At 38.9% G+C, this 24,732-nt stretch overlaps 1 protein-coding gene across 1 annotated transcript in view; it reads right to left on the bottom strand.

The window, feature by feature from the left end:
- Positions 1–884: 884 nt before the first annotated feature.
- Positions 885–24,732, bottom strand: part of ANKRD31 (ankyrin repeat domain 31) — a 79,817-nt gene continuing 55,969 nt past the window's right edge. The window contains exons 17-19 of the mRNA XM_088130366.1: positions 22,109–22,249; positions 19,943–20,036; positions 885–2,907 (exon numbers count right to left, since the gene is read on the bottom strand). Coding sequence (XP_087986492.1) covers positions 2,759–2,907; positions 19,943–20,036; positions 22,109–22,249 — 384 coding nt within the window. The 3' untranslated portion in view covers positions 885–2,758. The remainder of the gene's footprint in view (positions 2,908–19,942; positions 20,037–22,108; positions 22,250–24,732) is intronic.

The following is a 24,732-nucleotide window of genomic DNA, read 5'->3' as shown; positions in this document are numbered from 1 at the left end:
TTACTTGACATCATTATATTTAAGATATTTAAGTAGACATGTTATGTGCATTTTTAGTTGTATTGGTCTATGACTGTAATAATTTTTTTTATTATTATTATTATATCCTGGTGCAATGTGCAATTTAAAGCAAAGGGCTTTAAAAATTACGAGTAGCACTTTGAATTGGGTATAGAAGCATACCGGTAAGTAATGTTGGCAACTTAGGAATTGGGGTACTCCTGCCAGTAATCTAGCTGCCGCATTCTGCACCAACATGTCACCAAATACAACCCCTTGTAGAGGACGCTGGACATCCTGGTCCAAGAAGGCCCCAAATCCAACCTGTTGCTTTAACAGGAGTTGAGTTTCCAAGACATTAATCAGAACCTTTTTGCTGTGCTAATTCCTTTTTGCTATCTCAACCATTGCTCAAATTCAAAGTATAACAAACTGAATTCTGTTTGTTACTTGTTTGTTTTTCATGTAAACATGGAATAAATTCTTTGTTTCAATAATGAATACATATCTATTTCCATTGCCTTTTTAGAAAATTGTACTTTTTAATTTCATTCTGTCTTTCTAGTATTGTTTCTAGAATTAATGCAGAAGATGAATGAACAGCCACATGTATCTTGGACTTTGCCCTTGAATTTTATCCCTAAGGAAAACAGCAGTCACTACGCTAGGCAATTCTGTGCTGTTACATATGCACAAAGTTTTACAATGTTTGCTGTCAAAGAAAGATAATAAACCTAGAATTTATACTTTAGTAAGACCAAATACAGATGAAATAGGGATTTACAAATGGTCTCTCCCACTTCTAATATCTAGTCAGTTTCCTACTTCCTACTTATCACTCTCGATCTTGACATTATGTTCATCTATAAGAAACCTAATATAAAATGCTGCTACAAAGCCTGATTGCTGATGTTATTCATTTATTAAATGTTTTGAGTTTTACAAATAAAACAGGTTAAACAATTAGTCAAGTAAACAGTGAAATAAATCCAAAATAAATCCTTCATACATTTAACAGGCATTCCTGCACATAAAACTTGAATATGAACTAATGCTGCATTGTCAACACATCTTTCCATTATGCTTCTTGTAACAAAGGAAAAACACAATTACAACATAACAGGGCTGAAAGGACAAACGGGACTCAATTAGCCTTGTTTAAAATATATTACTCCTCATCCTAATGTAACTTTTTAATTTCATGACAATTTTGACATTTGAATTAGAGTTGTTTCCAACAGTGTCAGCACAAAACATAACTCCTTTCTAAAGTTTTATTTCCTTTAGCCCTGTGGTAATATCTGATATTATCCTGTTGCCTAAGCCAATAATCAATCACTTCAGTACCACTATTTTAGGATCCCTCACAGCAAGCTGTTGAAAGACTGCTATGAAATAGTCTGCAGCACTTCCTTGACTTCTTTACAAGCTGGAGATCACAAATATCTCCATTTAACAGCTTTAATGTTTTGTTTAATCCAAGGAAAGGACATTTGCAGTGCTACAGATATTCTAGGGAAAAAAGCAAATGTAAGACATGTGCAGTCCTTTCAGAGGCTGATACATAGAATAAAGCTGATGCTATACTTAGTTCAAGGAGGTTATTCTATCTGGAAAAAAAGTTTGTTCTGCTTGGTAAATGTTCATAGGTGATTTTGAACAAAGAACTGATAATTAGCATCCATTTGTGGACTTAAAAACAGCTATTGGAAAATACATTCCATTATCTCAAGTAGACAGTATAATTCAATTATTGGGTGAATGGATCATAATTCTTCCCACAGGGTTTTCCCTTCTTAAATATTAATTCTATTGCCCTTAATCATGAGTGTGTTAAATAGCAAGCAGGTAATTTTATGTCCAGCAGGACTGTCCTGGTGTGAAGATAAATAGCTTCAAAATTGTGCACTTTTGAGTTTCAAAAATGTGCCCAGTATTCAGGTAACTGTTTCACAAGCCACAATGCTAAAAATTACAGCTGGCATCATTGCTAACATATAAGGATCTCCATTATAAAACAACGCAACCAACTTTTTTTCCAGCTTAGGCAACAGCTAACTACTGCAGATATGAATCAAGATGTTTATCTTTACTTTCTCATATTCAGCAATAAAGTGAAACAGTTTTATTCTGTTACTAATAGGTTTCTGAGATAAAATTAAATTGTAGGTTTAAAAAAAATGACTTAATTAAATCTAATCAATCTTATTAGTTTGTACGCATGAATGCACAGAGGAAATTGAGTGTATTCAACTAACACATGTAAAAATAAACCTCCTCTCTTTGAATATTTTGTTAATTTTCCTTTAAATAAACTTTCCTGCCAAAATTCATACATTACATTGAACAGTACATTAAAATTACATTTTCTTGATGACCTGGATGATGGAGCTCATGTGAAGAATGTCACATAATGTGAAGAATGTCCATCTGTGCTTTAAAGTCTTAGTTTACATCTGCTGACAGATATGTAAAAAGAGAGACAGGGAAGTAGTTATATCTACTTTCTTATAAATTATTGGGTCCTTCCAAAAATGAAAAAGAGTGAAATTTCATCTCCACTATCTTTATTGACATTATTGCTGAATCTCCTTTCTCCCACAGGCTATAGTCACAAAGTTTCACTCTTTTCAGATTTTAAAAGGGAGGTGTTCATTATAATTTTTATAATTTAAAATATTAATAAAATAATATTTTTAAAAATTCAAACACAAAATGTCACTTCTCATGGAAGGAAAAATGTATTTCAGGATGTTGTTTAAAATCCAAAATTTTCACAGTTGGTATAGAAGTCCCAGTATTTTTCTCCTGCATGGCATGGCAGAAATTCTTCATCTGTTATTAACATTATTTTGTTGAACTGTAGAAAGCTGGATGTTTTTGAGGAATTAGCCTGACAGGAAGAATCTGTTAAAAACATGAAACACACTAAATAAGTCTATCTTTTATTTTTATTAAAAATAAAACGCACATAAGACATCTCTTTCCTGTAGTGAGCAAGATGAGACAAATTTGCACAGTCAGTTCTACAGTCTCTATAGATTCCATAAGTTTCAACCACGAGTCTATTAATCATGTCCATTTGTCCCTATTAGGTTAACAAAGTCCATCGTACTCAAGGTGAAAGGACTAAGTTATACCATATGTTTTGAGATATTGTCATTTTCTTGAATGCATGCAAATGTTTTATGAAGCCTCATTTAAATTCTTAGTAAATATTGAGTAGTTCTGTAATATAGATTAGTGTGTGATATAGTGCTAACTCAAAATACTTAACAGATATACACATTTTTATCCAAATCCCATTTTGCATTAGTGGCTCCTTTCAGACAGACCTTTTAATTATAGCACTTGTATAATACGCTTACCCATATTAACTAACCCATGGTTTACTCAACTCAATTTCTGGACTAACATGACACACTGAACTATAAAATAATCATACAGGAAGATAGTAAAATGTGATTGACTAATATGTGGTTCAAGGTATCATGTGAACACCAATATCTAATATGCAAGACTCATTATGATAATGTAACAGAGCATCCAGACAAAGTGCTTGGTTAAGAAGCTGATGTTTTATCTGTATTTTATTTTATTTTATTTTATTTAACAAATTTATGTAGCTATCTACCTCAAGTAAATCTGGCAGTGAACAGAAATAAAACATAACTAGACTATAAAAAACCATTTCAAAAGAAACTAAGTTGAGGCCCATAAAAATTACATTATTAACATATCAAACAAAGCCACACTCATGCCAGAACTCCATCAATATTCCAGCCCCAGTTCCTGGGGGAAGAGCCAGGTTTTCACAGTCTTCCAAAAAACTAATAGGGTCAGGGCAGTCCATAACTCAGCAGGAAGCTGTTCCACAAGATAATTTCCGTGACAGAGAAGGCATGGTTCCTGGGGCCCACCAGGTCACACTGCTTCACCAATGGGACATGGAGCATGTTCACTCTGCCAGATCTAGTGGGATGAGCTTTAAAGGTGACAACCAGCACCTTGAATTGTACCTGGAAGTTCACTGAAAGCCAATGCAACTCATGTAGCAGTGATATTACATGGGTGTATCATAGTACATCCAATACTGCATGTGCTGCTGCATTTTGGACTAGCTGAAGCTTCCAAATGCTCTTCAAGGGCAGCCTCATATAAAGTGTGTTGCAATAGTTGAATTGGGAGGTGACTAAGGCATGAGTGACTGTGAGCAGTGCTTGCCAATCTAGGAATAGGTGCAAATGGCACACAAGATGTAACTGTGCAAAGGCCCTCCTGGTCATCGCTGCTGCTTACTTCTTGAACAGAAGTCAAAAGCCCAGGAAAACCTCCAGATTGGACACCAACTCTGCCTAGGGGAGTATGACCCATACTCAGAGTTAATGATGGAAAGTCATTAGATATGGGGGACCCTAAAACCCACAGCCTCTCAGTCTTCTCAGGTTTGAGCCAAAGCTGTTTTTTCCCCTATCCGCATAGCCTCCAGGCACTGAGAAAGTGCAGCTGGATAGTGGGCAGGCAAGATTCTGTTATTTAGCTTTACTATAAAGTAGAATTAGCTTTTCTAGTCATGTTTCCTGTCTGGTCTACCTAGTAAGATTGACATAAATCTTGCAAGTCTGAAAGTACAATTCTCCCACCATCTCCTTTACAGCCCTAGAAACTAGGGAGGGTCTCTTCTGAGCCTCTTGCCCCAGCTACTATCCAGCTGCAGGCTATGCTGTCTCTTATCTGATCATTCCCTAGGCAGCATTTCTTGGTCCATTCAGCCAAGGTCTTTCCCACATACCATTACAGAAAGCACTTTGATGGCATAATTTGGATGGTCCGGGACAGAAAAGTATAACTGAGTAGTTAACCCTGTGCCAACAGATGATCTCACCTAGCAGTTTCATGTGGATGTTAAATAAAAGCGGGGAGAGAGTTGAGCACTGTGGAACCCCACAAACCAGAGTCCTAGGGCTGAACCTCCCTCCCAACATCATATGGAACTGACCTTGGAGGAAGAAGAATCATAGAACTGTGCCACCCAACCCTCTCAGCCAGTCCAGAAGGATACCATGATCAATGGTACTGAAAGCTCAAAGAGATCAAGGAGGACAGGATGAACACACTACCCCACCCCAGGCCTGCCAGAGGTCATCCACAAGTGTGATCAATACTATTTCAATATTATATCCTGGCTTGAAACCTGACTGCAACAGCTCTAGATAATCTGCTTCCTCCAAAGCCCTTTGGAGCTGCAGGCCTACCAACTTCTCCACAAGGGAAACTCCCTCCAAAAAAGGAAGATTGGAGGCTGGGTGAAAACTGTCTACTACTGCTGGGTCCAGGGATGGCCTCCTGAGGATGGGGCAGACTACCATCTCTTTTAAGGCAAGTGGAAACATCCCTCTGCAAGAAAGCATTCACCACTGCTTGAACATAGCCGCATGTCACTTCTCAAGAGGCCTTGATCAACCAGGTCTAATACAGAAGTAGTAGAGCTCACAATCCCAAAGATACTGTCCACTTCTTTGGGAATCACCAGATCAAAATCAGCCCAGATAACCAAACAAGACTGAGCCCCAGTCATCTCCATAGGATCAGCACAGTCAAAGGTCAGCTCCAAGTGAATCCTGGCAACTTAGCATGCTTGGCATAATACTTGCAGTGGCCCTGCAAGGGTCCCCCCAACTTCTCCTTACTTAGAAGGGACTGAGTCACTAGATTGCTGGGCAACTATATACAGATGCAATAAGGGCAGAAAAATAGGAACATTTCATCACCCTTATAACCCCAAAGTAGTCCTTAATATAGGCTCTTACCTGAGCCCAGTCAGACTTACTCCAGGCTTCTCTCATGCCACTTCATCTCCTGAAGTTCTTCTGAGAACCAGGAGGCCCTCCAATATCCACCTACATAGAGAGTTGCAGAGACATGATCTGATCCAAGGTACTATTGATTGCCCATTCTAAACAGCAACTAAGGCCTCAGGCAAAGTCTGTACCAGAGCTTCAGAAACTACCCCAAGTTCCCTCTAGGACCCACTGGGTCCCTAAGGTGCCTGGGGCAAACCAACTGAATAGATTCTTCCTCCTTGCAGCAGGGGTCAACCTGAAAAACTGCAAAGGTAGCAGGGAGTGATCTGTCCATGACAAGGATTGATGACAACATCCCCTAATTCCAGATCACATCATCGTAGCCCTGAGACAAAGCCAGATCTGGTGTGAGACACTCCCCCCACCACACACACACACACACACACACACACTGTGAATTAGACCTTTAATAACGTGGATCAAGTACTCTTAAACTGCCTCTTAGGGCCCAGCGAAGGCTCAAATCCTCCAGAACCATGAGCTTGGGAAACTCCACCAACAGCCTAGCCAGAGTCAAACAGCTCATGCAGAGAGGTTGCTGCACAGCAGCAAGTCTAATACACAAGCAGTTATCCCATCTGATCCTTATAGCCCAATTTCACAAATAAGGTTTCACATCTGTGCAACAGTGCCTCTGAGGGCCACCAGAATCTCCTATATATCAGAGTCTTGGCTGATGCCACAATTGAAACCCACCCGGGCACATTTCTGAAAGGGGATCCCCCCATACCCAACCAGGTTTTGGTAATTCACACCAGGTTGGCCTTCTCATCCACAATTGCTTAATGGGTGAGGGAGGCCTTATTACAGACTGACCTGGTATTCATCAGCAGCAGCTGAAACCCAAGACCTCCAAAGTTCTTTATTTATTTTGAACTTTATTTATTGTAGGAAAGAAAAAAGAAAAAAAAAAAAGACATTAGAAAAAAGAAGCATCTTCCAATTTTCTTTACAGCAGTTACAAACAAGCATATTTTCTCCCTTTCCCCTTTAAAATTTCATACATATTTCCCCTCTCCCCATATTCAACCCTTTTTAATTAACAAAAACAAAAATCACCCAAGTCATTTTTAACCATTTTCAGCAAAAAGTCCATCAAAGGTTTTCAATCTTTTACAAAAGATATACTTATTATTTTACCCCAACCAAACAAGTTGATTTTGTATTCTTTTCTCTTAGGTGATCTTCTAATAGATATTTCTTTAGGCAGAATTAAATTGGCATTAAAGTCTTGTTGTATAACTTGATCTCTTGTCATCTTCCTGACAGAGTGCACAGGCATATTTCTTGAAACATTTTTTATCTTTACATATTTTGTATTAATTCTGTGGACGCTGTTCACTTCTGTACCTTCATCTTCCTCTTCCCATTCCATAATTCTGTTAAAACTTTGACAGCTCTCTCCTTAACGCCTTCCCCAGGTTGTTCCAAAATGACTCTTGATCTCAGACAAATTTCTTCCTCTCTTAGTTCCGATGATGCCACACTCAAATCTTCATTCATTTCTCTGGTTGTTATTTCCATCTTATTTTCTAGGATCTCCATTTTTTCCCCAATTTGTTTAACTCCTCCAAACATTTGTACTGCAGATTCTTCCAATTTTTTATTCATTTTCTCTTCCATATTTGCAAATATTTCAGCCAGTAAAGATGTCACTGACTTAATAATATTCTTCCTCCATTCCTCCAATATCATTTGTAACATCCCTGGTGTAACGCCTTGTCCTGGTATTTGCTGTGTTAATGTACCTCTTCTCCTTTCTTTTGCTGTTTCCAACTCTCTCTCTCTCTCTCTTAATTTGTTCAACAAGGGAAAGCAACAGCCAAAAGATGCCTTCTCCTTTTTCTTTTCCCTTTCTCTATGTTCTTAACTCATTAGTCCCATTCGACACATTGTACAGTCTATGCTTTTAACGACAGGCCCTTGACGTTTTGCTCAAAAAAATCCCCCAATAATTTCTCTTGGAAGATCCAAACAGTCCTCATTCCCATGAAAATATGTGCTATTTATTTATTTAAATTAATTCAAAAATACTTTAAAATAAGCAAAATCCAAATTCAGCCAAACCCCTTATCCATTTTAAATTTTCATAGTCCAAACTCTTAGCAAGAGTTTTGCTGTAGTTTATTTTTAAATCTTTGTATTTATTTCTTTCCATTTCCCTTTATTGATGCCCTGGGTCATAGGAACACTCACCAGGACATCTAACTGCTCTGCTGCTCCAAAGATCTCTATGGCTTTTAAGTAATTATAATGCAAATGTATTTTAGAAAGTGGAGTTAGGTCAGACCTGGTGTCCATTACAAGCTCTGCTGAGGCTGCAAGCACGATCTCTCTTCCTCAGCTTCTGGTGCTCTTACTTGTGAGTTGTCTGCAGGCTTTCTGCAGGCTTCTTCGTGGGAAGCTGCCTTCTGAAGCACACGTGGGCAACCTCTTCAGCTTCTCCTTATCCGGAGAAGCTCTGCTGGTATGCGCTCACTGCTCGGTCACAGTTCTCCACCTCAGTGTCATCCCCGCTCTTCAAGGATGCATCGGTCAGTCATTTTCTCCTCTTGGAAGCCAAGGCCTCCAAAGTTCTGATGGCCTGGTCTCGGGGTTGAGCACAAAGAGCTGGAAGTCTCTGAGAGCAACATCTCCCCATGCCCATCACCACCATAATGGTACTGCCTGCCCCCACAACAATAACAATCATCATCAACCACCAAGGCACCATCACAACCACGTCACCAAGTCTTTTTTCTTTTCATAGTGGTAATACATTAAGACAGAAAGTTCCAAAACAGAAGCATAAATCACCAACATATGAATTCTCCCCATAGGAGGTTTTTGAGGAGAGGACATTTCATGTCAGCCATGATATTCATTGCCCCTTCCCTTTTCATATTTGTCCCTCTGTTCCCTTCTCTGAACTCCTGAGAAACTAGTTCTCTGCTGCATCTCTACATACAGAATCACAGATCTGGAAAGGGCTATTAGGGTACTGCTCAATCCAATGTCCTCCTCAATCCAGGAACTGAACTTAAATAGTTTTCCAGTGAAATGGCTGCCCAACCTCTGATAAAGAGGAGCTAATCACCTCCCTCAGCAACTGTTTCTATTGTAGAATTTTCTTTCTGATAAGGATTTTTTTCCATTCACCTTCAGAACAGGAGGGATATTTTCCTGTGTATGCAGGCAATCTAAATGCAATTTATAAAAAGTTATCTAAGCTCAACATAACAACAATTACTCTGAAGAGGGGAAATGAGCACATTAAGTAATCACAAAACTTCTAGCACAAAATGTTTGAACAACTGCTTCCTATGGATAATTTCCTTTACATGTTGATCTGTCTTAACAGATTGTTAGCAATCACAGGAATATGATAGGACAAGTCCTTTCATTATAACAAAACAAAGGCATTTTGGTCTTATGATAGCATTCAGTAAAGGGAAATAGTGACTTAAAAGAAATGTGTTGTTCTTAAAGAAATTGATTTTTAAAACGTGTATGTGAACATATACTGCATACCTCCTGTTGAGCTGAGATGGAGAAGAAAGGTAGGAAGAGAAATTTGTAACCACTTAAGTAGTTAATCTCTGGTTCTTTCAGAACTCTTCAAAATTAATATATTATCTGGACATGTGCAGTTCTTTTCATGTTAGGTTTGCATGGATGTGAGCCCCCAAAAAGAACATGGGAACCTACCCATGGTAAAGTCTTTTATAGGAGGCTGAAAAATCTTGCCCCAGAAGATTTCCTAATTTAAAATGCATGCCCTAAAGAAGACTCTTAATGAAAATACATTATTTCATATATTGCTATTCAGATCCATTTTAAGATCTGATCAACAATGCATACCCTATATTTATTATTTAAAGAGCAATAAGCTTTAGTTTGAAGGATTATTGCTGGGAAGAGTGAATATTCTTTAAAAGAATGCAATTTGCTACTTTATATAGGATACTTATTGTTCTTTTAGCTTTGCCTTCTAGTTTTATTTATATGATATGCATGTACATTTATGTAATATATGCCTCATGCACAGATTTAATTATATAATGCAGCTAATAAAATGAAAGGAAAATACAGAAGTTTGTAAAATCTGTGTCTAATAGTTTAGACTAGATTGAAAACATTTAAATGCAACAACTGCTTAAAAGCAAAAGCCTGCTGTGGTAAATAGAGGATAGATGCTTTGGAGAAAAGAAAAATAACAGGAGTATAAATAAAGGGAAATGGCAAATTGTTTTGATGCCAACAGTTTACGAAAATCCTATACTACCCAAATAAAAAAAATATTGAACAGAAGTGTGATCACAGATTCAGATTCATAGCTTTTCACAGTTATGTTTTGTTTCAGACATTAAAAAAATATAGTTTGTCCGGGGAATATATATACCTTACCATCTCTGGTTTGGTCCTCATCTGTGCACATTATAATAGAAATCTGGTATATTTTTCAAATGTATGTCTTAAGTATGAAGGAATAGAGACTATCTAGACAAGCAATTATGCAGCTGAGCAGTGTTGGGCTTTAGGGTTTAGTGACCATGGTCTAGACAAGAGATTTCCTGATGTTTTGTTGGCAACTGTAGCCGGCATCTTTTTTTTTTTTTTTGTAATAATTTTATTAGAGATTACATTTAGAAAAGCTAATACAACTAATACAAACCACAAAAAAAATAATAAAAAAATAGAAAGTGTAGAAAAGAAAAAAGAAAAAAAGAAAGTATATAAAGAAGTAATTTCCCCCCTCATCACAAGTATAAATGATTTTAGTAACTTATCACCATCTCTTAAAATACAACAATTGCTCTCTTTTTCCCATATCTCATCTCTTAACTATAAACGAAATCCAAAAGCCTCATTCATTCATTCATTCCTTATCAGCAAAAGTCCATTAAGGGTATCAGAGATAGTTACATATCTATTTTAATCTTGATCAAATAAGCCAATTCTATATTCCTTCCTTATACTTTTAACAATCTTGGTTTTTAATCTCTTCAAATAACATCCTAGAACGATTTCTTTTCATTTTTTTCTTTGTCCCTTCGCAGAGAATCCTTCAAAACTTTAACAGATCTCTTTTGTACATCCAGTAAAAAAATGGTTATCCAAATCACTGTTCTGATTTGATATTTGTATAACCCCTTTAAGTATCAAGGCATCAACCATTCATTTGTATGTCCAGTATATTATCTTTTTCCATATCGTTCTTGTACCTTGTCATATTCACATCCACATTAAAATCAATTTCAGTCTTATCCAGTATAGCTTGTTCCTCTTCTGTGAAACCATTAACACACCATCTATCTATGGTGTCAGACATTCTTAAAATTAATTTCTGAGTCCATTTTTCAAAAATATCCTTCAAACATCCACTGTTAAAGTATTTTGCTCCATTCTTTAATGAGTCAAATTTAAGTATTCTTCTCCTTTAATTGTAATCTTTAGTTTCTTCTAGTTCCCTCTAGTGTCCAACCATCAAAGTCCCATCCTATCATGTTTTTTTTCAAAGAACCCAAACAACAAATTTCCCATGGGAAGGATTTAATTAATTTCAAATTTTTATTCCTAATCCATCTGGACCCTCAGTCCATTTTTAACTTTCCAAAATCAGTACTCTAAGCACTCTTTTGCTGTTTATTCCAAAAAGTAATATTTTTCTAAGTCCTTAAAATTGTATTTAAAACATAAAATTGTATCTAAAACTTCTTTCACTAAGGAGAAGGAAACTCACCCAGTGAATGCGTTAAAAACTTGCTGTTCCTAAGATTCTTGGTATTTCAAAAGCAATAAAAACTAATTCCAAAGGTGATTAAGAAATGAGGCTCGGTTGACCTTTTTGTCCATAAAGGCTGCGTTTCAACTGTGAGCTTAGATGGAATCCCTGATGAGTCCAGCTGCTCGACTCATAAGCCGACCACAAAAACCTTGGTTCCTGCAGACTACTCACGAGGGCCAGCTGTCCAGAGTGTGCACAGGCAATCTCATGATCTCTCCTTTCTCTGGAGAGATTTTGCTGGTGTAAACGCCATCCCACTTCAGCAGGAACATCTAGCTCACCATGGCCTCACCAGAAGTGGTGTGGCTGGCATCTTCAGACCACCTTGCCTACAAAGATACTAGCTACTGTTGCTGCTGAAATGTCAGGAAATCTGTTGTCTAGACCACAATCATTAAACTCTGAAGCCCAATACTAGCCAACAGATACTGGTTGTGAAAGCCTACCCTAGTAAAGCATGCAGCTGTTTGCTGCTTAATTAATAAAACATATTCTACATACATCTGAAAAGAGCAATTCCAAGATTGTTTTTTCTCTAAAGATATGATGTAGAAAAGGATACTTTTTATTCTTTTAACCAGTTATCCATCCAGAATAGGCCAGATACTCTTATCCCACAGCTAAGTTAATCCTCTAGGAGAAATTTGTCAAAGGCTTTTTGAATATTTGTTCAGTATCCATATACCTCAAATAGTTATCAAATGTTGGTGAAACAGGATTTACTTTGTGGACTCCATGCTGATTTTTCTTCAGGAAGACTTCTGTTTCTTTCATTAATGCTTCTACCAATTTGCCTCTCAGACATCAAGCTAGCTGGCCTGTAATTTCTCAGCTCTGCCCTGACTCCCTTTTTAAAAAAGGTGTCACGCTGGCTACCCTCCAGTTTTTTGGCACTGAGTCTTATTTGAGTGACATATTAGGTATTTGTGCTAGAAGGTCAGAAATTTTGCATCTGAATTTTTAGAAGAAAATTCTCTTTTTGAGAATGTCAGTACAGACTGAAATATACTATACCTTCTGTAGTAAAGACAGATGCAAATAATTCATTCAATTATTTTCTCTGCAATCTTCATATCCCCTCCACTGCTTTGTTGTTTCAATGGCCCAACTATTTCTCTGGCTGGTTTTGTTTTAAATATATTTAAAATTCTTATTATCTCCATTTATGTTTCTTACTGTACTCTCATTTTTTTTTTTTTGCAGTCTTTATTATCAATCCATATTTTTCAGCCAGAATTTGTGTCCTTTTCATTCTCATTAGGACAGGGTTTCTATTTTTCTGAAGCAAACGTTATCCAGCTTCCTGGATGACGTTTGGGTTTTCTTGTTGCTTCTCCATATGCTGCTTCTTTTAAGTATCTTGCGTCATGAAATCTGTTACCCACTGTGGATTTTGAACATCAGATGAAATCTCCCATCATGTTTTATTATCCATCTAGTTAAATGGAAACTAAGTGATCATACTGTCAGGTATATTCAAAGCTCACTGAAAAAACAGTTTATCAATGACATCTTGTCAAACTGGAAGTAGGCTACAGTGTTAGGGCCAATATTTTTTTACATCTTTAGACATGACTTAAGTAAAAAGGGAATCCAACTTTGTGTCATCCACAAATATAATAAGCAGATGACACAAATATCATAGTAGATACAAACAGACTACAGAATGACTTTGATAGATAGAAAATGGGGCAAAACTCCACAAAGACAAATGCAACAACATGTAGGCCAAAACACTGTCCATCAAATGAACAAATGCAGGATGGGATATAGCACTGTAGTACTATAAAGGTAGTCCTCAACTTATGACGGCAACTGGGACCAAAGTCAGGTGAGAAGCTGGCAGGAAGTTGCAAGTCCCAGGCCCTCAGGCAGCTAAGTGGCTGCTGCCAGATGGGGAAGGGAGCAAGGGGTGTGCGGGGATGTGGGGGAGGATTGGGGATGGTGCGTGAGAGGCGCCATGCAGGTCGGAGAGGGTTGTAGAGGGTGTGAGGGAAAGTCGGGGAGTGTTCATGGGGGTGCACGAGAGACAATGTATGGGTCAGAGAGGGTGCACAAGGGCGTGAGAGGGTGTGTGAGAGGCAGTGTGCAAGTCAGGGAGGGTGCGTGAGGGGGTGAGAGAGAGCTGCAGTATGGTTCAGGGAGGATACGCAAGGATGCAAGGGGGAGGGTGCAAGACGGTGCACAAGAGGCACAGCATGGGTTGCGGAGGGTACACAAGGGTGTGCCACAGGTTGGGGAGGATGCACGAGGGTGCATGAGGGTGCGATGCAGGTCAGGGAGGGCTCACAGGGATGTGAGGGGGTGCACAAGTGGCCAGTGTGGCACAAGCATAGAGGCGCTGTGGGGGCTGGAGGGGAGACATCCCAGCAACTTGCGACCTTCCCTGCCGGCTTCCCTGTTGACTTTCTGGGGAAGCCAGCAGGGAAAGGTTGCAAATAGTAATCGTGATTGTGGGACACTGCCGCAATCACTGCGAACCGGTTGTCAAGCACCCAGATCGCAATCACATGATCACAAGGGTACTGGGACAGCTGGAACTCCAAGGATTGGTCGTAGCCACCATTTATTCACACTGTCATAACTTTGAAGGGTAGCTGAACGAATGGTTGTAGGTTGAGGACTACCTGTATGGGGAAAATATAAAAAATCCCAGGACTATAGTTAATTAGGAACTGAATATACCGTATTTTTCTGACAATAAGACGCCCCCATGTACAAGACAACCCCCACTTTTCCAGCCCAAAATTAAAAAATCAATATTTTAAAGATAGTGCAGAACACATTTTTATTTAGTAATTAGTTAACATTGACCTGATACACTCGGTGGGAGGAGGTCCAAACCGTCTCTCTGCAGCTCTATTTCCAGGCTCTTTTGCTTAACTGATTACATTCAAGCATGAGTGAAACTGCAGATAGCTTGTCTCTGCAATCAGCCCTCTAATTGGTTTGTTCAGCATCAGCTGACGTCAGTTACATCAGGCTCGTGATTGGAGGAAGTCTGTTTGGGAGACAAGGCTATTTCACACGTGATTGGAGGTTAGCAATAGGAGGAAGCCTCTCTGCAGAAACAAAGTATGGGCAGTTTGGAACCGCGTGATTCTTGGCTGACTTCCTTGCATAAGACGCCCTTCAGTTTTTAGGGTAAGGATTTTAGAAAAAAGTATCGTCTTATAGTCGGAAAAATATGGTAAGTCACTGCCATAGCTTCGTGTTCTTTAGGGTAAGGAAGAGAGTACAAAGTGAGGGAGGATAATTTCATTTCATTTTGCCCTACAGTATTTGTAAGTGCTTAAGTACAATATATAGTTCTTGGTGCTGCATTTTTAAAAGAATTGCAGTCAAACTGGAATAAGTTCAGAAAAGTAAAATAAAGATGGGTTACAGAAAACATATAAATAAAGACTGAAGGAATTTATTATATTTAGCTTGGAAAACAGAAAATATTCCTTTCTTATATGATGATGCATTTCTGATAATGATAGCTAGATAAAATTTTGTAAGGCAGGAAACCAAAGTAGAATTCACTTAACAATGCAAATATACTAAAGGAGATAACAACAATTCCTGGATATCCACATCAGCAGAAGAAATGACGGCAAATTAGAAGCGTAAGTCTATCAAAAAACAACCCACACTAACCAAGTGCTCCATTACCAAAGTAACAACTCAACCTCCTACAAGAGGAGCTGTGTAAGAACATTATTCAGACAAGCACAAATGCACTGCAGCAACCCAGAACAGCAGAAAAAGAACACAGACCACCTATACAACACCTTCCAACAAAAAGGATACCCACGCAATTTTATCAAAAAATGCCTGACCACTCAACCCACTACAGCATAACCAATACAAGCTATGAAAAGGATAACACTGCCATACATCAGAATTGTCTCAGAAATAACCAACAGACTATTACAACCACATGGCATCACCGTAGCACACAAACCAACTAAAGCCCTTCAAAACATCTTAAATAACCCAAAAGAACCAGTAGCCCAAGAAGAAAAAACAGGAGTCATCTACAACATATAGTGTAAGGACTGTATTCTGTATTCTGGAAGGAAGTGGCTTTGTGGTTAAAATAGTACCAGTGTTGCCCAGAACCATGTCCTATAGAATTTCTTCCTGGATGAAATGACCAATCAAAGTATATTTACATATTCTTTTGAAACCTTTTATCCCAATCCAACTGCCAGTCCAAATAACTTGTTTTGAATAGTATCGCAAGTGCCTTGGCCTGTCAGTTTCTTTTGACTTCCTGTCTGTCCATTACTATATTTTCCTGGGTCTGAAGCACTAACTCTTTGTTCCAGATTGATTGGAAAGGATCTACTTGGGTTGCTTCACAGAACACCTGAAGCAAGCTTTGGCCTATTCTCCTAATGCAATTTGCTCTCAAAAATTTGGCTTTCCCTCCTGGCTGCATTTATAGCTATTTGTTTGGACAACTGTGCTTCTGCATTTTTCTGTTTCATAGTTCTGATTCTATCAGTTTTACTTAGGGGGAGTTGCTAGGAAAGCTACTTATAGCTTATATAAGCTACTTACAGAAAGAGTAAAAATCAACCCATAGAGCTTTTTGCAGGCATTTGAAGTATACTAGAAGGGATTAAGATTCTGTTTGCTACAAAGATCAGTTTAGGAAATTAGGGAGCTAGCAAAGTGCCAAAAAAAAAGGCAGGAGAGCTCTGATCCTTCCTTAAGGACTGGTGGACAAGAAAGAACAATTTATTTCATCTTCTCTCTCTATCTTAAAACAAGCACACAGGATCAAAACAATGGCTAAAATATGTGCAGGTTTGGAGACTGACTACATGACAGCAACCACCACAGCCTGCAACAGAGTGCTACTGGTCACCAAAAATGCCCAGCCCTTCTTATTTCTCCTGTAGTTACAAATTGCCATCACTGTGTTGCCTTGCCTCACGCATAAAAGGAATTCCAGTGCAGATCCTGACACGTCTTGGTTTCAAATGTTATTTCACTGTGACCAGATGTCCTATCTCTGTATTGGTTACATGCCCTTCTGTAGCAAGTCACAAAACTGAGTGTTAATTCTGATCCTTTGGTCATAACGAATACAGGAAACGAGAGACAACTTTGACTTTGTTCACGGGTGGAGGAGTAGGCAACTGGATGTCCACACTAAGAGAAAGGGTAATATTTAAAAAGCAGAGGGATAGAGTTTCTTTTACTGGAAGCATAGAAGAGTATATCATAAGACATGATTGAAAACAGTCTGATGATTAAATAATCTATTACCAGGATACCATATATTAGGAGAAATATAAATACACAGTTAGAACTGCTATAGTTATTTTCTCTTCTGCTATAACTGCTATTGTTATTTTCTCTTAAAGGCAGCCTGATTAATTCAGTGGGACTTACTTTAAGTACACATATATAGAATTGCCCTGCTAGGGATACAGACAAGTAAAGATCACTTTTCTACCTATGGGCATACAAAATCAAAACAGGTAATTGAGGAACAGCAGGGAATAGAGATCCACATCTAAGTAGCTCCTTGTATCCCCAGTGATGAATCACTGATAGATGCAGGCAGCTCCCATCTTTTTTCAGTGTGGTCAAAGATAGGTCTATAGCAGGAAAAGCGAGTAGAATGGTGTGATATAAGGATTTTAGTGGCGTGGCTTGGCTGCTCTTGTGCTGGCATGAGTCAGCAGAAGCAGAGAATAAAAAGGGGAGAGGAAACTCAGGTATGCCCTTGGAGTACAGCTGTCACAAGGACTCATGAGCATGAACGATCCTGCTAGCCAGGACTGTTGTGGGACAGATGTAGGCAGCCTTTCCATCAGTCAAGCCTTCTATATAATAAAGCCCTGAAGGGGAAAACCCACTACCTCAGTTGCTGGGGACATGCTGGTGGTCTGACCTGCAAAAGAGTGAGAGATAGGAGAGAAACAGAGAGATATGTTGCTATGTTTTAGCAAGTATTGCAGAATGTGCTGCTGGAGAGACTGCATTAGGAATTCTAAAGGTAGTCCTCAACTTACAACCATTTGTTCAGCAACTGTTCAAAGTTATGGCGGCACTGAATGAAGGGATGGACAACAGGTCCCCAAAGTTATGTTGCAGCACCCCCGCGGTCATGTGATCAAAATTCAGGCGCTTGGCAGCCCACCCACATTTATGACCGCAGGGGAGCTTCAACTCCCTCTACCCCCTGCCTCCCCTCCCATCTATGCTCTTTTGGCCCCCTGCACCCTGCGGCCCATACTGCCCTAGATGACCTTCACCGTCTTCTTGCTGTCACTGCTGACCAAGCATGCCCAGCCTGGCCCTTTGCGAGGCAGCTGCTGGCTGCATGAGGCTTCTTTCCCAAGGTTGTGCACAGTGGTTTCCTTGTGAGACCTGGGGAATATGGCCTCACGTGGCCAGCAGCTGCCTTGCAAAGGGCCAGGCCAGGTATGCCTCGTCAGCAGCGGGAGCAAGACGACAGTGAAGGTCAGCTGGGGCGGCAGAGTGCAGAGCACAGGGCAGCAGGGACCTCAGAGTGCAGGGTAGTGAGGGCAACTGTGGCTAGGACTAGGCTGGGGTGGCTGGGGCTTCTGGGGGCGTGGTGGCTTTGCGCTGCGCTGTTGGGGCTTCCCAGATGCGGTTCTGGGGCTGCTTGCCACCCTGCAAGGCAGGATGCAGGGTGGCCAAAAGGGCAGAGATGGGGGGAGATAGATGGGTGGGGGGAGTTAAAAAGAAGCAGTCTCTTATCTTACCAAAGCTTGGGGCTGGGAGGGACCAAGCCCGAAATGGCTTGGATTTGAGTGGGTCCCTGGTGAACTACCAGTGGAATTTGGTTAACGATGGCAACAGGGAGTGCTGGGATTGCCACTGCTAAGCAATGCAGCCATGTGACGTCATGTTTTACGACGGCATTGCTTAGCGATGGAAATTCTGGTCCCAATTACCATCATAACTTAAGGATTACCTGTACTGGAAAGAAACGCCCTAGTAAGTGTGGAAGAGAGTTTGTGCAGTTGCAATTTCCTGGCCCCAGGAGGGAGAAGCTGACAGGAGGCTTCCCCTGATAGAAGAGAAGCAATACCCAGACAGAAGGAGGAATTACACCAAAAACCCAAGGCAGCCTGGCTGCAGACAGATGCCTGTATCTTTGGGGAATCCCCAGACCAGGAAGAGCTGGCAGAAGACCCAGAGGGAGGTGCATAATGCAATAACTATGCAGAGGATCAGCTGATGAGATCCAAGAAGGCAAGACACACTAAGCACACTCTATGGTAATACAGCTGATTCCTTTCCTATCTGTCTTAGTGAGAAACTGTAGGGGCGGGGAGGAGGAGAAAGTGGGGAAGCTGGTAGCTTAACAAGGGAGCTGGTGATTATTAGTGAACAGCCCTGAGAAAGAGGCTTGGAGAAAGTGACACTTTGTACACATAAGTTCCTACTTGCTATAATAGTTGCATATAATAAAAAGAATAATAAAAGCCTCCACTGTCTCTGTGTTGTGTTCCAACTGTCTTCCTTAACAATAAAAGCACATCCAGCTGCCAAAGAATCTACAGCCACACTGTGACAATAGAAAAGCAACATAGGAAGAAACGGTACAAATAAATAAAGGGGGCAGCTATGTGTAATAAAGAGAAAGGATCAGTACTTGATTCACAGTCATCTGACCAACTCAAAAGACATGGTCTCAGGTTCTAGTGCAATTTAAAAAATTGGGGCACTGAAAAAACAGAAGACCCATCTGTTCAGGAGGAAGCTCCACTGATGCAGAACTGGAGTTCCTATTATTTTAAATGGATTAAAATTAATGGGAGAGAAGCAGTGTTATGAGAGAACAAATACATAAAAAGGCAGATGCAGCAGGATGGGAAGGGTTAGGGTGAGGAGAGCAGCACATCAAGCACAACCAAGTTATTCAGTTGGATTGCCAACATAACTAACTGACAGTTATGGAAGCTCCAATCATGTTAACAGGTATGAGAAATATACAATGTTTCAGTTGTTAGCCTACAGCCTCATCATTCCTGGCCATCTTGGTTGGGCCTGATGCAAACTGGAATCCAATAGTATCTGGAGGGTCAGAAGTTCCCAACCCAACTCTTAGCTTTTCAGATTGTAACATTTAGAATTAAGAAATTTGTCTGTGGCTTTGCATCTACATCCCAAAAGCCTTGTACAAAGCTCCAATACATAATGCTTTTATATCCACAATTTGTCATTAAAGATTGAAAATAGGGTGTGGGAGAAGTCAGAGAACTTTACAAAAAAAAAAAAAGCAGATAATTTTTCTTTTTATCATATTGGAAATACTATTTCAGCCAATACATACCAAGCAGATTTTTTTGTTGCAACAGAAATTCTGGTTCTTTAGAAACCTGAACTTCAGCAATAATTGTTGATAATGGCGTTCCACAGTATGTGACCTGAAAACAGCAGACAATATATTAGTCATTTGAACTGAAGAAAGCCCTTGAAAGAAGTGCTTCACAAGTAATTAGCAGGAGTGTGGATGAAGTGGCTCCCTTCGAGTCCTTAAAACAGCTGGATCTTTTGCAACACTTATGTAACTGCCTTGGGAGCTGCACCCAGCTAAGAGCATGTTCCAATGCAGGCACACAAGCTTTGTAAAATACTGTGGATGTTTTAAAAATATGAAGAGAGGTTCTTCACTCACAATTCTGTGGGTTACAAAGCATCTTTTTCAACAATTTTGCATGTTATACTTAGTTATTGAAGGTTGTTTATTTTTCTTTTATGATAAACCAAGAAACGTTCAACTTTTCCAAAATTATAGATGCCCTTTGTACATTTTCTGCAAGTAAAGTATAAGAAAATAAAAACCCAGTGTCAAATATAGAAGATGATACAGTGTATGTATGTATGTATGTATGTATGTATGTATGTATGTATGTATGTATTTAATCACATTTGTATAGCCACCCATCTCACATAGTGACTCTGGGCAGGCACATCATAAAACAGTCAAAATACATAAAAAATCATTAAAACAATCAATTTAAATTAAAAATAAAATAAAATAAAATAAAATAAAAAGCAGAATGGTGGCCAAACAAAGAGTGTATTCCATTAACTGTCATACAACCATCTAACAGGCTCCACTCTGTCATGGGATTCCCAAGCTAATTGACTGAACCATCTTTTAAGGGCCTTCCAGAAGGCCAACAGGGTTAGAGCCAGCCTCACCTTGGGGGGCAATGATGTTCCACAGGGTGGAGGCCATGTCAGAGAAGGCTTTCCTTCTAGGTCCAGCCCAATGAAACTCCCTGGCCTACAGGGCCCGCAATATGCCTCTCCTGCCAGACCTGATGGGGCAGGTAGATGTAACCAAGGAGATGTAGTCCCTTAAATATCCTGGTCCCATGCCATGTACGGCTTTAAAGATTATAACCAGCACCTTGTATTGGACCTGGAAGCAAACTGGCAACCAGTGCAGTTCACACTGCAGAGGTGTAACGTGCAGATCTTAGAGCACACATAACTGCCCACGCTGCTACATTTTGCACCAGCTAAAGCTTCTGAATACTCTTCAAGGGCAGCCCCACATAGAGAGTGTTACAGTAGTCCATTCGGGAGGTGACTATGGCATGAGTGACTGAGAGTAGATCTGCAGCAATTATTTTCTGATTTTAGCTAATGATCTGAAAATGTCCATTTGAACAAAGAGTTGTTTATATAATAGAATATGCTTTTTCCATATATACTAAAATATATATTTCCCATTTGAGCTTGGTGATAGGTTTAGAATTTTTTTCCATTTGTCAAGCCTTACTTTGAAGCCCCAGCTAGAAAACCCTCTTCTCAAATCAATGCTACACAGGTTTGTTGAGTGTATGTTGGTTTCCACAGCAAGGGCAAGCAGAGACAAATGACTAAATAAGCATCACAATGCATGTTATACTCCTTTTACATGTGCATCATGATGTCACACACATGTACATAAGGGATACAGATTTCATTACAATATGATGTAGTTTTTTGTCATTCTGACAAAACCTCTGGATTCTGCAGAGGCCTTTGTGAGTGCAGTTGTGTTACACTAGTGGTACACTATCAGATCCTAGTGGTTTTCTTCACATACCAACCAGCTCACCTCTCTTCCTCAATATATCAATCTTTTAATGCCTGGGTTATGAGAGTGTAGATGCTTTGCCATTCCATAACATTTTGTTGCCATCTAGGATCCAGTTTTGGATTGCAAATCCTCCTTGTACTAACCTAGTCTTAGCCTTCACCCAAGCAACTGGTCTCATTTGAATGGTGTGTAAATATGGTTTATTTCTATGTGTTTATTGATGGCTGCTTTGAATTCTGTTTTAACAGTCACAAATGACACATTCCAGACTGAAATACATTTTTAAAATCACTGTGATACCCTAGTATGATGAAGTTTTCATTTTACTAGAATGCAAAGCATCTGATCAAAGAATCTAATGAAATGGACAACTCTAGCAGAAAATTATTACTATCATCCCACCTTATTGTATACATATTTCCAGCTTACATAAATGTCATTTCCTAATATTGCCTTAATCCACTGAACTGGAGTTTGATAAACTGAGTTGTTTCCAGTTTGGACTTTGCCATTTCCCAGAAGGCTAGCTTTATGTTTGGAATCCTGAATGAAAAAGAAAAAAAAATTAAGAATTACAAATTCCCTAAATTTGAGGGGAAATATGCAAATATTTCAGTTTTTAATAAAAATAGTTAAATAAGTATGCATAAATATAAAACAGTAATTAAAATTTTAAAAAACTTTCATAAACTCTTGCAATCTCACAAAGTCTATAGATGATTTATTTGCAGGTACTTGTAAGCAAAATAAACCTGAAACCCATAGCTCCATGAGCCCTCCCTCTCTTATCTGTATTAAAAATTCTGTGGTTTAGCACAGTTACTCATATTTGGCTTCCTTGGCTTTAGATTATTTATCATTTCTGGCTAATGCTACTAGATAGATAGCAGCCTATCCTCTGACAGAAGATTTATTTGTTTATTTAACATATTTTTATGCCACCGCGATCAAAAATGATTCTTGGTGGCTTGCATAAAAATAGAACTTGGGGAACTTGGGGAACTTTAACTACATTTGAGTTAAATTCCTCTATTCTGTCATTTGTAATGACAACTGTAGAAGTAAGTAACAGCTGCTATACACTGCTATCACAATAATACTCAGTATTGTCTCTTGCCTATGAACAGAAAGAACAATAACAGAAAAAGAAAAAAAGAGAATCGCAACCTTCCATAGTAGGGCTGAATTTTTTAGTGGCAACGTATGTTGAGTCATTATTGCATCTATGTTTTGCCCCAGAGCTTTTTAACATTATGCTGAAACACAATACCTACCATAGCAGAAAGGCATATCATAGTTTCCGAAACACAACACCACACTTCAGTTTGTGCTCTTAATGTTTAATTACAAAAACACTGTACTGTGCTTCCTATTTTAGAACACGAGAGGGAAAAAGGCTGGCAAGCAGTGTCAAAAGTGGTGAATCATGCCTGGAAGTGGTGAACTAGCTTCAATACCAAAATTCTAACCAGGGCTTTAACTTAATTTTTTACAAGTTTAATGCATGTACATTGGACAACTGGAAAAAGTAAAATGATAACCAAATATTCTAGATAAAGTATATAAATAATCTACAAGAATAATCTATTCATCTCAAAGCACAATTACCTTTTTATATTATCCTTTCAACCTCTTGCTCTTATCTCCTAAGCCCATATTTAATTACACAATCCTTGGAGCTGTCACAAATGTTAAGCATGAAGAACCATGAAGTCCAAAAGGTTACTCAGTCATTATTTCTGCTCTGACAACAAATGTTAACTACAGAGAATGTGTTTCATTTTCAGAGTTTTCCTTTAGAAAAGACCACTCCCAAGACTAGACAAAAATACTAAATCAGCTCCGATTTCCAATGTAATACTTGGTCAGGTATCTTCCAAATGTTTATTGATTTTTAATGTACGTCTAAATTCTAGGATAGTCTAGGTTATCAAAATAAGTAGATTTTGATCTAGGTTTGTCAGCTAGTTTTCCTTACCAAAGTGGCTCTAGTCAGAAGGATTTATCATAAGCAGTAGAATATTGTTGATTGCTTCATTTAAACCAGAATGTTTTATTCAAACACACTGGAAATCAAACTAGGACACATAAGACCAAATTTCAAGGTTTTTGCCAAAAAATGCTAATTCCACCTGAATTCAACAGAAAAAGATAAATATAGATACACCTTAATCCTCAGGATCCTCTGAACTACTTAGTTGCTTGGTAGGAAATAGCAGATGTCACCAAATATATAACATTTCTCTGGTATTTGTCAGGACAGAATATGATAGGGAGCTTCCTGTGGAGGCAGTAGGCTGCCCACTGGTATGCAAAAGTCATGTTTCTGAGACTGTGTGCAAAGAAAATATAAATATTCATTATATAGGGCATAAGTAGCCTCTGGGATTTATTATCCCAAGACATGGTGATGGCTGCTGATTTAGATGGCTTTAAATTCATGAGGATAGGTCTGTCTAAACTATTAGTTTTGAAGTCTCAGTCTTATCTCCAAGCTGGGAGCAGAATGCTTCCAAAGGAGCAGAAAGATGGGAGAGGAGTAAATCTTCATCTCCTGCTTATGAACTCTGTAGAGGCATTGGTACAGCTATCGGGAAAAACAAAACCAGCTTTGGCCTAATCCCTTAGGTCTATTCTAATGTTCTTACATACCACATCAAACCTTGTTGTAGGATCCACATTTTTCAAGGCCTAGTGGAAATTTTCCCTAGTGGAAAATATGTATATTGACTAACAAATGGGTACTTTTCCATTGTCATGAACATATTACATATGAACACCATCCATTAAATATTCAATTTACATTATCCCTAACATTTATAATATTTTGTTGTAGCATGCAAGTTACAAATGAGCTATCCTTTTTTTACATGTTAGGGATAATGGTTTCCTATTACTGAAAAATGAGTAAATGAAAAGTGTCCACTGGGGCCAACCTGTAAAAACCTCATGTTATCATTCCAACCAGAGACAAAAGCCAGCCAAAAGAAGTATAGCCTCTCTCAACTCTTATTTTCAGTACCAAG

This window comes from Python bivittatus, unplaced genomic scaffold, assembly GCF_059951505.1.
Source record: "Python bivittatus isolate LINGU-HERP-01145 unplaced genomic scaffold, Pbiv_v1 ctg000850_np1212, whole genome shotgun sequence".
Taxonomy (NCBI): Eukaryota; Metazoa; Chordata; class Lepidosauria; order Squamata; family Pythonidae; genus Python; species Python bivittatus.
The sequence above is the reverse complement of the archived record's forward strand: the minus strand, read 5'-3'. Positions and strand labels throughout refer to the sequence as shown.